Raw genomic sequence first — 15,036 nt, forward strand, 5'->3', positions numbered from 1 at the left:
ATACATCTATCCTCCATGCGCTACAAGTTGCGCCACACATAACTCAGTAGCTCCGTGTGCATCGGTAGCGCCGAGCATCGTTCGTGCGACTTTTTACCTTCAAATGCGTCTTATTCACACAGTGATGTGAATAGCTAGCACAAGCAGCTTCTTCTGATTAAAATTATATGTGGCATGACTATGTTCTCTGTGCATATGCGGGTGTATCTGCATGTGAAATGCTACGTTACAGTGTCAGCGGCTGTAACACTGTAACGTAGCATTTCACATGCAGATACACCCGCAGTCGCACACAGGACATAGGCATGCTGCAGGTCATTTTAATCAGCAGAAGCTGCTTATACTAGCTATTCACTGTGTGAATAAGACCCATTGGAAGGTAAAACGTCTCACAAAAAGACACGCCATGGCATGGCACAATTAGAAGGGCTGTTTAATGCACAAGGAGGACACATCTGTATATGTAATGTGACTTTACCATTTATTACTAACGCCATGAGGCCATAGTATGTCTACTCTTTTGTTTGTCTGACGTAATCCGAGCTCATATGTAATGCCGGGTACACACTGGCGCATTGTCATTTCGATTTGGCCAAATCGGAACAACATATTGTACATATCGCGTAGTGTGTATGCACGATATGTGCAGTCCCGCGGACGCTTGCGACGTCGTCAAGTTGTAAGTGCTGCACATCCACCCAAAAGATATCGCATGCGTCGCCAGTCAGTATAATGAAGAACAGAACGAGTAATTGCTCCATCATTCATTACCACGTTCTGATGTGTACCCAGGTTCCGATATGACGGCCCACCTTTACTGTTGCAGAGATGTGTCCACGTCAGTGTACACATGGAATTGCTTTTTCAGATGCATTTTACGCCTTGCCCTTTTGATGGATAATGTGTCCAAGAGCTTTTAGTGGATAGGTGGAAAAAAAATAGATCACGGCTCCTTCAATTTGGACACAGATCCAGCAAACACAGCCATTGTCATTGCTAAATGACGTGAGATTATTTTCACCAAGTAATATAACATAGAAAATGGATTCAAGGAGAAATATCTGGCATAGCCTGAGATACATCTGGCCGCATGCACAGTGAGATAGGCTCACACTTTGCTTACATCAACAAGACAATATCATTTACTCCAACCAAAGGAATCTGGATAAACATTCCAACATGAAAGATTTTTTTTATATATATAAAACATTGGGAGTGTAATTGAAAAACAAGAAAGAATGGAAGTGCTGGTTGAGTCTCCCATATCTAAAATGCTTGGTACCAGAAGTATTTTGGATAACGGATTTTCCGTATATTGGAATATTTGCATACCATAATTAAATATCTTGGGAATGTGACCCAAATCTAAACACAGAATGCATTTTTTTTCATATACACCTTATACACACAGCCTGAAGGTAATTTTATACAATATATTTAGTAATCTTGGGCATTAAACACATTTTGTTTACATTGGACCATCAAAAAGCAAAGGTGTCCTTATCTGGGTCACACTCAAACAATTCCATATATCGGAACATTTGGATATGGGAGATGCAACCTGTAATAAAATTAACTGCGTGGCCTTTGAAATATAGTTAAAAAAAACTCTAATTAAGACTAGATGTCCATGCTTAAGTCTAGATGGTTAAATCAAATTGAGATACTAATTAAGTCACCTATGCTCAAGCATGGATATCCTTAAAACGTGGACTGTAATGGCGGAGTTGGGAACCTCTGCACTATACTATGCTTATCATTTATCACTGCAGTGTTACTACAGCCACTGCCTGATCAGCAACAGTAATGTGATGTACAGAACTGACGTTAGGCTGAACTTCCTCTTTATAGTGTAGCAGCTTTTCTGATTTGCATTGCTCTGGCATACGCCTCAAATTACACGTTTTAGTTGATTAAAGTACAATTTCTGCTAATGAAACGGCCATCAGTATAGGACTCAGTTTTACTATATATTAAATAAGTGATTTATCAGTGAGACGGGTAATTACAAAATAGCTATGAAGTAAAAACACCTTGATTGTTATATGGATAATATATACATATAGGTAAAATCAGATGTATGTGGGTTTGAACTACGCACTAAAAGAAACCCCAAAAAAGGTGATTTGCTACCATTGATCAACGTTATAAAAATAAATCAACACAATATAAATGTAAATAAACTTACGGTTGTCATATATTGGGTTGGAAACAACTGGTGCCAAGGCTATAGTATAGTTTCCATCTGCGTCAGAAAGGAAAACTTGGAAGCATAACCGTACGACATTCAGGTCATAGTCCTCAATGGTCAGTAGTTGGTCATTTGGTACTGCAGGGAAAAAGGAATTATGCAATATATTATTATATTACTACAAGTGTATAGCAGAATACAATGCCTGGGCTGGTCACTATAACCTCCAGAACAATGAGAATATAATGAAGGATGCCTTTTTAGAGCGTACATGATAAATTAAACTTTTTATGATAAATGGTGCTCCAGCCAATCAGCTCCCAACTGTCATTTGTCTAACAGATGACAGTTGGGAGCTGATTGGCTGGAGCACCATTTATCATACACAGTGAAATTTATCACTAGTTTTGAGTGATAAACTCATTGATAAATGAGGATGAGAGGGTTATTTGCTCAATAGAAACATTGCAGCCAAAGATATGCTTTAATGGTGGCTAATTAGCATTAGACAGTTAAAAACAAATAGCTGATTGCATTCCTGCCAACAGATCAGATTTTCCTTGCACAGATCTGGGATTCAGCATCTAAAAAGGGTCTGACTTTGCTATAAATGGAAAAATGGCCATGTTGTGGGCGGCCTGGGCAATAGTGTGGGTGGTCCAGCTGGGTGGTCTAATTTATACTGTAATGTTGGAAGATATGTGACTGATTGCAATATTTTTAGTTTGAGCATGTTATGTACAATACAAAGTGGGGAACAGCTATGACAATTGGTGCAGTAGAAAAAGGTGGCATTGTCCATAGTAAGATCATACCCGCAAGCAAGACAGCAAACTCTTCATAGACGGCTATGACCATCATATTCCCATTCACTATAACATATCCCATAATAAACTTTAGCAGAAACATCATATTTAAGAAAGAGGCAGCACACACTTGATATAAACTTCATACATAACAAATAACAGTCTCATGTCTTGCTGGGAAACACAGAAACATGGCAGGAAAATAAAACAAAGTATTTAATCAAAGTGGAAGGTGGACATGTATAGGACAATATCTAAAACGAACATGTACAGGATAATACATAAGGTGGCCATGTATAGGACAATATCTAAAACGGACATGTACAGAATAATACATAAGGTGGCCATGTATAGGACAATATCTAAAACGGACATGTACAGGATAATACATAAGGCGAACATGTACTGGACAATATATAAGGCGGACATGTACAGGATAATACATAAGGCGAACATGTACTGGACAATATATAAGGAGGACATGTACAGGATAATACATAAGGCGAACATGTACTGGACAATATATAAGGCGGACATGTACAGGACAATACATAAGGTGGCCATGTATAGGACAATATCTAAAACGGACATGTACAGGACAATACATAAGGTGGCCATGTATAGGACAATATCTAAAACGGACATGTACAGGACAATACATAAGGTGGCCATGTATAGGACAATATCTAAAATGGACATGTACAGGATAATACATAAGGTGGCCATGTATAGGACAATATCTAAAATGGACATGTACAGGATAATACATAAGGTGGCCATGTATAGGACAATATCTAAAATGGACATGTACAGGATAATACATAAGGTGGCCATGTATAGGACAATATCTAAAACGGACATGTACAGGATAATACATAAGGTGAACATGTACTGGACAATATATAAGGCGGACAAGTACAGGACAATATATAAGGCGGACATGTACTGGACAATACATAAGGCAGACATGTACTGGACAATATATAAGGAGGACATGTACAGGACACGGACATGTACAGGATAATATATAAGAAATTATAAAATGTTATTTACAATAACAAAGTTCAGCTATAGTTGTACCCAGTAGCATACAATATTAATGATATTTAGCAGCGCAAATGGATGTTCAATAAAGGAATATCCACAAAGAAATAAGTAAAGGATTTTCTTGGACTTTGGTAAGTATTCATTTATTGAATCTAAAAAAGGGGATAAGAGAACCTTATTTGTATTTGTATACCAAAATCAGTGGTACCAGATCAATGGATCTACAGTATCTACTCAATCCAAATCTTTAAAAAAAAAAAAAAAAAAGTATAAAAAAAGTACAAACAATTTCACTCATATTCCTTTCCTTACAGTTTACTATCCGTACTGCAAACAACTTTAAAACTCAGATGAAAGAATTATAATGGTGTTGTGTCACTGTACAAGCTTATTATTGATATTAGCATTTATATTATTTTGCTTCCTGCACAACCAGTAGTCTAAGTCATTACAGGCTGAGGTTTACTTGGGACTTGTGCATGGGTTATGGGCACCATAGGTGTCCCCTTCGGCTATATGCCCTGCCCATAACAAGATGATGTGGTTCACTTTTTGGAACATTCTCCATACATTTAGTCTGAGTATTCTCTTGTAGGATGGTGGATCTAACTTGGAATGCATATATTGGAGACAGTAAAAACATCACTAGAGAATTCATTTACACGTTTCCAAATTATTTGGTTCAGCCTCATTTATTATAGGGAAAGTGGAAATTTAGGGGGAGATTTATCAAAACTTTTAGAGATAAAGTGGACGAAGATAAATTACCAACCAATCAGCCTCTAACTGTCATGTCACAGGCTGTGTTTGAAAATTGATAGTAGATGATTGGTTGATACTTTATCGTTCTCCAAGGCTTGTACGTCTTTCCCTTAGTTTGGCACACCAACAAAACCAGCAGCTACATAAATCACAAACAAACCCCATCAATTTTTCTCCACATTGTATTTAAAGTAAAGAAATTATAAATGTCATAGTGTAGTAATTGGCATATAATATAAACATACTGTATGTGGAACACAAAAATAAAATATATGTACTCCAAAAAATCCCTTAATTCCAGTGTATTAGAGAAGTGATGTTTCCTTATAATGTTCCTCCTTTCTCAACTCCATGTCTCCATCTAACGTAGCAGAAAAGCCTAGTAAAATGCAAGCACTTGTGTTCAATCACACATATATGCAGTAAAGAGGGCAAAATAAAGAACACTCTAATTTTTCAGTTATTCCGGCAAATGACGCTTGTTTAGTTTTATATTCTTTTTAATGACTGAATTGGTTCACCAGACCCTCAAATACCCCAAAATCTAGCTGGAAAATGTAGTTGGGAAAGCAAGACTGAGTCATTCATGGCAATAGCATGCATTACTGAGATTTGTGTGAATATCACAAAGTGCTTTTCTCAAAGGTAGAAGTGAGAAAAGCACCTTTCCATTGAGGTTTCATAAACTGTGGGGGATACTCCCACATGGTATCAGATTTTGGAGCTATTTTGCTACATTGGGATCAGCTACGAGGCTCTTATTATGTATGTTGTGCAGTGTGATCTGGTAAATACACATTTTATAGTGCTCAAAGTCAAGAATTAGTTTACCAGTTTCAACACAAGATTTTGTTAGGCTACAATTACTCAGTTATGCTGACAAATGACCAAGTTTTAATCTGCCTTACTAAATGAACAGCAGACTCACTGGAAGTAATAACCATGATTTATGGGGCTCATACATCAGCAATCACAAAAAAGCAATTCACTGATTCTGAGTTTTCCCACCGATTCTCCTATCTACCAATATGCGCCCATACATTGCAGATACTTTTCAGTGATTTGCAGATCTTTTTCATCCAAAATTCAGAACTTTAAATCAGAAAAGTGCCCATACATCATATCAAAGGGTCATCACTATGCATGCGTAAAGAAAATAGCTCTATCGGTGAAACAGACGGGAAAATGGCTGATTGGTACCACGCACTAGCAATCTGCAGGCCCGATTGGTCGGCGAAAACCATCATGTTGGACAATCGGAGTCGCCGATTCTGACTACTTTTTGCTCTGAACCGGCAAACAGTGAACCCCATATAATGCTGTTTTTTTTTACACAATCATCTGCAAAATGACCATAATTGATTGCTGATGTATGGGCCCCATATCTATCTTCAAAGAACACACAGTTTCGAAAAAAGTGTTCTATTGTGAATGCTGTATAATTAACAACTAATAAAAAAAAGCTCCATATCTTTATACAACTATTCTTTAAACAATGAAATCTTATCAGACTGATATTCAAAGTTATCATGATTTTGTCTCACTTTTCATGGGCCTTGGTCCTATAACTGCTGTGTGTAGTATGTAATCTCCTCATATCATACAGTACTTGCCTATTGTCCAGGAATTTTCGGAAGATTAACGAATTTTGGGAAGCAAAAGGAGAGTAGACAACCCTTCTGCAAACTATCAACTTCTGCAATTAAATTGGCTGGGGCCATAATGGTACAACTCATGGCAACATGGCTATCAAAGTTGCCCTGAACCTACCACACCAGTATGTCCCAGAGGAGAATCCTACACAATCCACAACTATGGTCCTAATTCTGAGCTGCATGCAGGACCTAATGTGGCCGTATATAGCGAATTTTAGCACAATGCTCATGCACCATGAGCTGCATACGCATGTTTGCAAACATGCTCAGCTTATTGGTATAGACATCTCGGTCTTTCTCTACGGCCACTAAATGGGGGTTACTGGGTGGCAACAGAGCTGCAACAATGTGAACACGTGCAAGAGAACCGTTCTATTCTAAAGGTGTGTCATGGATGTGTAGCCAGAGTACTTGCTATTCAATTTCTTCACACATTTTGCCAATTAGCAAACTTCTGAGACGGTTGGGTATGGAATCCCGGCGGTAGGGATGCCACCGGTCAGAATACAGAGAGCAGCACTCCGACAGTCAGAATCCCAACAGCATAAGGTAAGAAACCTAAAACTAGTCCTTACCCCTAACCCTCCCCCCCCCGATGCCTAACCCTAACTTCCCCCCTAGTGCCTAAACCTAACCTCCCCCTAGTGACTAAACCTAACCTCCCCCTCCCCCTAAACCTAACCCTACCCCCTTAGTGCCTAACCCTAACCCTCCCCCTAGTGCCTAACCCTAACCTCCGATACTTACCTTTGGGATGCCGGCGGTTGGGATACCAGAGCCGGTATTTTGACCGTTGGTATCTCGCACGCCGGGGTGCTGACTACATCCCTCTGAGACAGCCAGAAAAAGATAAAATATTAGACTTTGAGCAAACTTGCAATCATACAAAACGGATACCTATATACCTTAATATTATGTATACATTTCTAATTTTTCAATTTAGAAGTCAAGGATTCATCCTGCATGGACTCTAAGGCCTGACCTACATTGTCCATGCATTTTATTAGTTACCAGCTACAGGCTTAACAAATATATGTTCATTTTAAAAGGAATCTGAATGAAGAGTACCACCAAATACAAGTTAATCCTATTTCCAAAATTGTAAACATAGCACTGCAAAGTCAAACACTGCAAAGTCTACATCTGCTATTACTAAAAATAAACCTGGCTGGCTGAGTTACACACCAGCCCCTCCTGCAGACACACCATTTGCCTTTGCTAGAGATGTGTAAGCAGTGTGATGCTAGCAGAGGTACCCACTAGAGGGCATTGTAGAGCAACCATCTATACCCCAATGGTGGAGTGACAATTGTTGAGTCAGTTATCATACATCTTACCTATGGCCCCGTGCAAACTACAAAGTCACAAACTCACACCTTTATGCTAATTTCACTGCTTTACTTGCTGTTACCGTTCTCTCACTTTACCAACAGCTATGCAAAAGAGTTATAATATATAATAGTTATATATAATAAAAATATATAAAAATCCATTAAGACTATGAACGGCAGCACTACATACGTGTTCCACTGTATACTATTCACTTCTCTCTATAATTAGCATTTTTATTTCCTGATGATTTCTTAGTAAATAGCCGAAATCACTGGGACTGGGGTGCTGCTCCTGATGGAATGAAGGTGAGGATGCAAGTTATGGTAAATAGACATGCCCTGAGAAAGAGCCTAAGCTCTATACTCCTTGGCCTATGACAGGAGATACCCATCATTACTCCAAAAGGTTAGGATGGTGCAGTGGAATTGTGTGGCATGAGTGAGCTGAGTCTGGGATTCCGGGACCTTCAAATCTAAATACCACCTACATGTTCCTCAATCACATCCTTCTGGTAACGTTTCCACTTTGAACATTGGACCTCATTCAGAGCCGGACGCTATTTGCGCTCGCTTGTTCAGAAAAAAGTGGTGGCCATTCAAATGAACCGTTCGCTCTTTGCGGTCTGTTCACGCCTCTAGGTCTGAACGAGCGAACCAAACATGCGGTCGTATTTTGGAAAACTACGCCCCCTGGCCGCTCGCATCCTACGTCATGTCCGCTATTTATTAGATTAATCGAGTACATTGACCAGCGTATGAACTGCTCGCTATTCTTGTGGTTGGTTTTTCCTACCGCAATCTTGCGAGCAGTTCTGACTATAAAATAACCCAGTGACGTGGTCAATGACGCTGCTGTATTAATTATGCACACCCATAAAACGCCCGTTTTGACCTTTAAGCACGCCTGCGTTCGGATCTCCACTCCCCGTTTTCAAACACCTTCCCCTGTTACCACCCACATACGCGTCCTCCTGTCACTCAAAATAGCAGGCATTCGCTATTTAGCGAACAAACGATTTTCGGCTGCACTCACTGGTTCGCGCATGCGTATTACGATCCGTACGCATGTGCAGTTGTGCAAACATCACTCAGAACGAACGAGCGGCCGCTTACGAGCGGCTCTGAATCAGGCCCATTGTGACTGTTTATTCATTTATTATTTTACTGCTATAAATGATGGATTATAAAAAAAAAAATTGTTGTCACGTTTTTACACTATTTTGCACAAATTAGTTTTACTTTCCATATGCATAAAAAATGTAATTATTTTATTTGCAAAACGTGACATCTATCCATTTTTTCATTCATTTATTTATTTACTTGAAGTGTTTACAGCTATATTCTTGTCTATTTACCATTCTCACCTCCATTCCCTCAGGATCAGCACCCCAAACCCAGTGATTTTGGTTTATATATACAGATGGGCATGGGGTGTAGCCCAAATGGATCTAAGGCTGCTATTTATGCAATTGCGCCCAGGTTTTCTACTCAGTATCCTGTAAAACAATTGTCTTAGTAAATAGAATTTTTGCAAAAGGATTTCACCTCTGTAGTTATACACAAAGCTTCATTTAAAATAGGTTTAGCTAAATGAACTCAGTGTAGTTTCAATTAGTTATCTCAAAACCACTCAGTATAACAGCAGTGAGGAAGTAGCTATTGTGGTTTGAAGCAAAGGTGATGTTACCACATAATTAAATGTGTAGGAAACGTTTTGGAGGCTGACACGGCCCACTATATGTTCCTCCATCACATTCGTCAGCCCTCTTGAGGTTAATTTTAGTATTTAAAATGCTTGTTTAAATGTTATGTTGATAAGGTTAAAGCATTAACCATAATTTAAGAAATGACTTCCTATACACCCACAAATAAAGTGAGAGGAGAGATTCTGCCCACATATTGTACTTTGGGCCACGCACGGTACAGTGGCAAGTTTTGCTGGAGTTACAATTTTTCATCGAGTGACGAAAAGGAAGTCATTTTCATAGCTATATTTGTTTTGAAATATATACAGATGTGTCCTCTCTCGTCTTTGCTGCAGTAGCTCCAAACAGCCACTCTCGGCTCACCTGGTCCCATAAGACCCGGGGGTCTTGTGCATCTTTGTTTGCCGAAAATGTGTCTAAGTTCCAATACAATGCGACTAGGATGCGCCAGGAGACTTTGCTGATTAATTTGATATGTGACACTTGTATATCTATGTGCGACTGAGTCTCAGCCAGCAAGGGAAGTGCTACAATGCAGCAGCAGCTTTTTATACGTTCCATTTAGAAACTCTTTCTGTAGAGAGATTTAGAGGTAAATGTACTAGGTTCTGACTGGCTGGAACTGGCGTGAGTTCCGTGATACAGCCACTATATATAATAGGTTCCGATTGGCTGGAACTGGAGTGATTTCAGTCATTTAGCCGCTAAATTTAAAGTTGCAAAACCAAGTGTGCCTGTAACGGCAACCTGCAGCCAGAATCGCTGCAGCGGTTCTGCCAAGAGCGACCTCTGACGTTTGTACCTGAATATGTGCATTATTCTACCTTTTCCCTGTTTTCTATCCTCCCTGCCTTTTCTTATTTCCGAACTCCGGCCTTCCACATTTTAAAAACCTTCAATTATTTATAATGTAAGAGCAATGCCCATTTTTGTGGAATTTCAGCTGCCAAGATGGTAGCGTCTGTGGGCCTGTGAGCAGTTAGTCCAGGGGCATTCTTTGCCAAGTGGTATTGTAAGAAAGTAGAAAAACTATAGTTATAAACGTCACCTTTAGTGACTCTAATGAACATCTACAGTCACTAAAAAAGCTAATAACTTCTTAATGTGTGATTTTCATAAAAAAAAAAAAAAAAAGACAGCTGTGTCATACTTGGCTGGAGATACAGAAGCAATATTAACGTGCCCCGGGCCAGCAAGGAAGTGTTGAGCACAAAGTGAATCGTCAGAATCTGAATGGAAAAAAACGTGTGAAGTTTATCTCAGTATAAGAGTGGTGCATGCAGGAAATCTGTAGTAGTGAAACAGGAAGTTTAGCTGCTTAAAGAGGAAAGGAGCAGGGACTACACTGAAAAAGCCAATTTCAATGTTTCTGCAGATCTACAAGCAACTTATTCCATTAAGACTAGTGAATGGTACAGGTGGCTCACAGTTAAGCCTCACTGCACTTGCTGACGCGTGTCTCCTGATCGTGTGAGGAAAGACAAATGTATTCCTTTGAAAATGGCTGTACATATGTTTTTGTTATTCTGGAAACGGTATACAATCGGGAAGCCGGCTGCCTTAATACTGGCAGCCGGCTTCCCGACTGTCATATCCCGGCGAGGGTGAAATGCCGGGCGTCTAGGTGTAGACGCCTGACATTTCCCCGACGCCGGGAGACCGGCGCCCGGCATCCCGATCGAAGGGATGCTGGGCGCCGCGAGTGGACAGCCGCGGGGGGGAGGGTTAGGTTTAGGGCACCTGGCCTGGTGGGGGGACTTAGGGTTAGGCACCCCCTCCCGGGAGGGTTAGGCTAGGAGGAGGGAGGGTTAGGCACCCCCGGGGGGGATTTAGGGTTAGGCACCCCTCCCGGGGGACTTAGGTTTAGGCAGCGGAGAAGGGGGGGGTTAGGCACTTAGAGGGGGGATTAGGGTTAGGCGGTTTTTCATACCGATTCCCTGGAAACTAACAGTTTAAGTTATTTAGAGGCACAGGGCCGCATTTAGGGAATGGGTATGAAGTCCCGGCGGCTGATGCCAGCAGCCGGAAGGGAGAAGATCCCGACAGGGCAGATAAGTACCCTATCCCTACCCCTCTGCCCCTCCTAACCCTCCCTTAGTGGTGCCTAACTTTAACCCCCCCCCCTAATGCCTAACCCTAACCTCCCTCCAGGGGTGCCTAACCCTAACCCCCCCTTACTGCACCCTAAAACTAACCCTCCCGGGGTGGTGGTGCCTAACCCTAACCTCCCCCCTAGGGGTGCCTAACCCTAACCCCCCCCAAAACCTAACCCCGCTACACTCTCTAAATCTAACTCCCCCCCCCCGCACAGCTAACGCTAGGAACGCCCTGGACTTACCTCATTCGGGCTGGCATCAGTATTTAGACGCCTATCTTAAGTCCTTTGTCGGGATTTCCTTGTCGGTATTTAGACCGGCGGCATTGCGGCTGCCTGTCTCATAATTACATCCCTCATTTAGAGCGTTTGCATGTAGAACCTTTGTGTTTTTGCTTACAGTTTTTTCCAACTTTGTGTATGCACCATGCACACATACTGTACGTGGCACTTACGTCTCCTTGCGCTTTGTAAGGTAGGTGAGGGGTGTTCATATGTAAATGTAGTACAGATGGGAGGTAACCAAGCATGTATGAGATGCGTCCTACAGTATTTGAGGGCTACACCCAGCCATATATTTAGCTGTCAAGAGAACCACCATGACATCCCGACCCCTTATTTCTCTATCCAGAACAAATACTTCCCTTCATAACAAGTGACTTATACAGCCCAAAAATAAAGTGTACATAGAGGAAGTAGCAACATTTCCTGATTCAACAGTAAATAAAACTAAACAAGTCAATAATATAACATGTTTGGTATTTGTTCAAGAAATGTTCATATACTTAGTTATCCACATCCTGTTCATTCTTTCCAGCTTGTATGTATCTATATAAAATGCAAGGAGGAAGTTTAGATATGATTCCCTGCCAGCTTTCTGGAGACTGAGGGCCTCATTCAGAGGCGGTCTTTGTATGCAAGCGGTCGTTCTGAAACAGGGCGGCCGCTTGCATCCTGAATGGCCGCCTCCATGTCGGTCGTTAGCCTGTGGGTTAACACCCACAGCTCTAACGACCGCTAAGGGTGACAGTCGCGATGGTCAAGACCATAGCGACCATTGGGGCTTACGACGAGACCCTAAGGTAGGGTCTCGTCAACCTTAAGCCCCAGGGAGCTTCCTGCTCTGTTTGAGCAGGAAGCTCCCCACTGATATCACTGACGATGTCAGTGGAGCCGCCCCCAAACGGCAAGCGTTCCTACAGGAATGCCTCCGTTTGGCCGGACACGCCCCCGGCCTGCCCAGCAAACGGAGCAAGCTGTCACTCAACATCGACAACTTGCCCCTTCTGCTACGAGACCCCTAACGACGGATCACCCGTCGTTAGCCGGGTCTCGGGCATGCGCATGCGCACTAGAGCAACATCGACCCGGTTGCGAGCTCGTAGAGCTAACGACCGGGTCTGAATAAGCTCCTGTGTTAGTTACAACAACGCTTTAAGGGCCGGCTTCAGCTGCAGATGGAGTTGCTATTGCAGCTGATAACGTGGAAGCAGCTACGATAGCACTAATGTGGTAATGCTGTAGGAGGCGTCACACCTCCTGCATGCAAAGCTGTGTTCTAGGACGCAGCATTGGATCATCTGTATTGTCCTTCGGCCGGCTAAGTGAACCATGAGGTCACGCAGGCCGGCCGCCACCACAGACGCACAAAAGAGGCCAGGAAATCTGTCAGTTGACAGAGATCCTGGCCCCATCACCCGCCCTCAACAGCGGCGACACATCTCCGTTTTGAGAAATGGAGGTAGTCGCCGCCCCCTCCCCACCCAGAGACGGCAGCAAATTGTTAATCACTGACAGTCTTCTGCCGGACTTCATGTGGTATCGCAGACCAATTCTGCATATGCAAAGTACGGGTTCCTGATAATTGGGAATCTGCAATCAGCAGTCCACTAGTGCGCAGTGCAGAATCAGGTCCTAACAGCAGATAGGTGTGAATGAGCCAGAGGGAGGGAAAGAATGAAGATCACACTTTCAAGGGACCTTGCCAGATTACAGTGCTTTCTCCCTATTTGTTGATTACTGACCACATGCACAATGAAATGTTTCTTCTTCTACATGTTAGGTGTAATTCTAACAATGTGGGCCAAATGTAATAGCCCAAGATTAGATTGGTGCTACAGCGGCAATTAGTTTAAAAGCAAAAACAAGCTGGCAATTATTTAAACTGATAAATATTATTTCAGGTAAAATGACTTAATGAGGATGGATAGATGAAAGGTCCATGGAGACAATATAGGCGCTGAGTTGGACGTAAAGTGGCAGCATTTGTGTTATGCCGCAAAAGCCTGAAATACTATCTTATGCTAATGCGGGTTTCTGTGGGGCTATTGCGGGGATCAGGAAGCCTCTCTGTCCTTAGTCACAACCATCACCATTAGTATTAGCGCTTGCACCAGCCTCATGCTAGAGGACTATCTGAAACATGCTTCCTTTCTCCATACGCACGACTCAGAATAGCTACACACCCACAACACTACCATGACTCTCACACAAGACAGAACAGTTCTCTGCGATTTTTCACACAAAGGACCTCATTCAGAGTCGGCCGCAAGCGCTGAGCACTCGCAACCGACTCCATGTTTTGGTCCTGCACACGCGCATCGGCCGCACTGCACGTGCGCAAGCCCCGGAGCGAGAGAGAAACTCCGGAGCTCACTACAAAAGGGGCGGCTATCGATGTTGATCGACAGCTCGCTCCGTTTTGTAGGCGAGGCGGGGGGGGGGGGTGGGGTGGTTACACAATCGGAGGCGTTCCTGACGGAACGCTTGCCGTTTTCTGGGCGGCCGCACTGACATCAGCAGTGATGTCAGTGGGGAGTTTCCTGCTCGATCAGAGCAGGAAGCTCCCTGGGGCTTGCGGTTGCCGAGACCCAACCTTAGGGTCTCGTCGCAAGCCCCGATGGTCACGATGGTCTTGACCATCGCGACCCTCACCCTGGTCGGTCACTAAGCTGTGGGTGGTAACCCACAGCTTAGCTAGCGACCAGGAGGCCTCACAGGAAAAAAAAGAAGCGCCCGCCCTCATTCAGAGAGAGCGATCGCTTCTTGCGACCGCCTCTGAATGAGGGCCAAAGATCCAAGTTCTGTCCGAAACAGAATCAGACAGACATATTCACAAGAATATGTAAATTTGCTTCTGTGTAAACGCTATATGCTAAAACTCGCTACTTGTGCCTGTAAAAAGAGATGTGTCCGACTCATATTCAGCTCCCTAGTGTGTGGTAGGCTCAGCCTCTCACCCAGTGTCCCACAAAATTATTTTAAAACTATTACAGGGACCTCAGTGTCTTCCCAGCCCGCTACTCTACCCTGCCCTGCACTCCGTTTTGTTCTGTTCCACCCATTTCCCCTTGCTCAGTCCTATACCCCCCCCCGCTTAGTTCTACAGCTCCCTCTGCTCTCTAACATCTGTTCCCCCTCCCCGTTATGTACCATCCAGGCCC

General features: G+C 42.7%; 1 protein-coding gene across 1 annotated transcript in view; it reads right to left on the reverse strand.

The window, feature by feature from the left end:
• REL (REL proto-oncogene, NF-kB subunit) overlaps positions 1–15,036 on the reverse strand; it is a 92,196-nt gene that overhangs the window by 24,062 nt on the left and 53,098 nt on the right. Inside the window, exon 6 of the mRNA XM_088477315.1 lies at positions 2,189–2,329. Coding sequence (XP_088333441.1) covers positions 2,189–2,329 — 141 coding nt within the window. The remainder of the gene's footprint in view (positions 1–2,188; positions 2,330–15,036) is intronic.

Source organism: Taudactylus pleione, unplaced genomic scaffold (assembly GCF_031769625.1).
Source record: "Taudactylus pleione unplaced genomic scaffold, aTauple2 ptg000201l, whole genome shotgun sequence".
In the NCBI taxonomy this organism is placed as follows: Eukaryota; Metazoa; Chordata; class Amphibia; order Anura; family Myobatrachidae; genus Taudactylus; species Taudactylus pleione.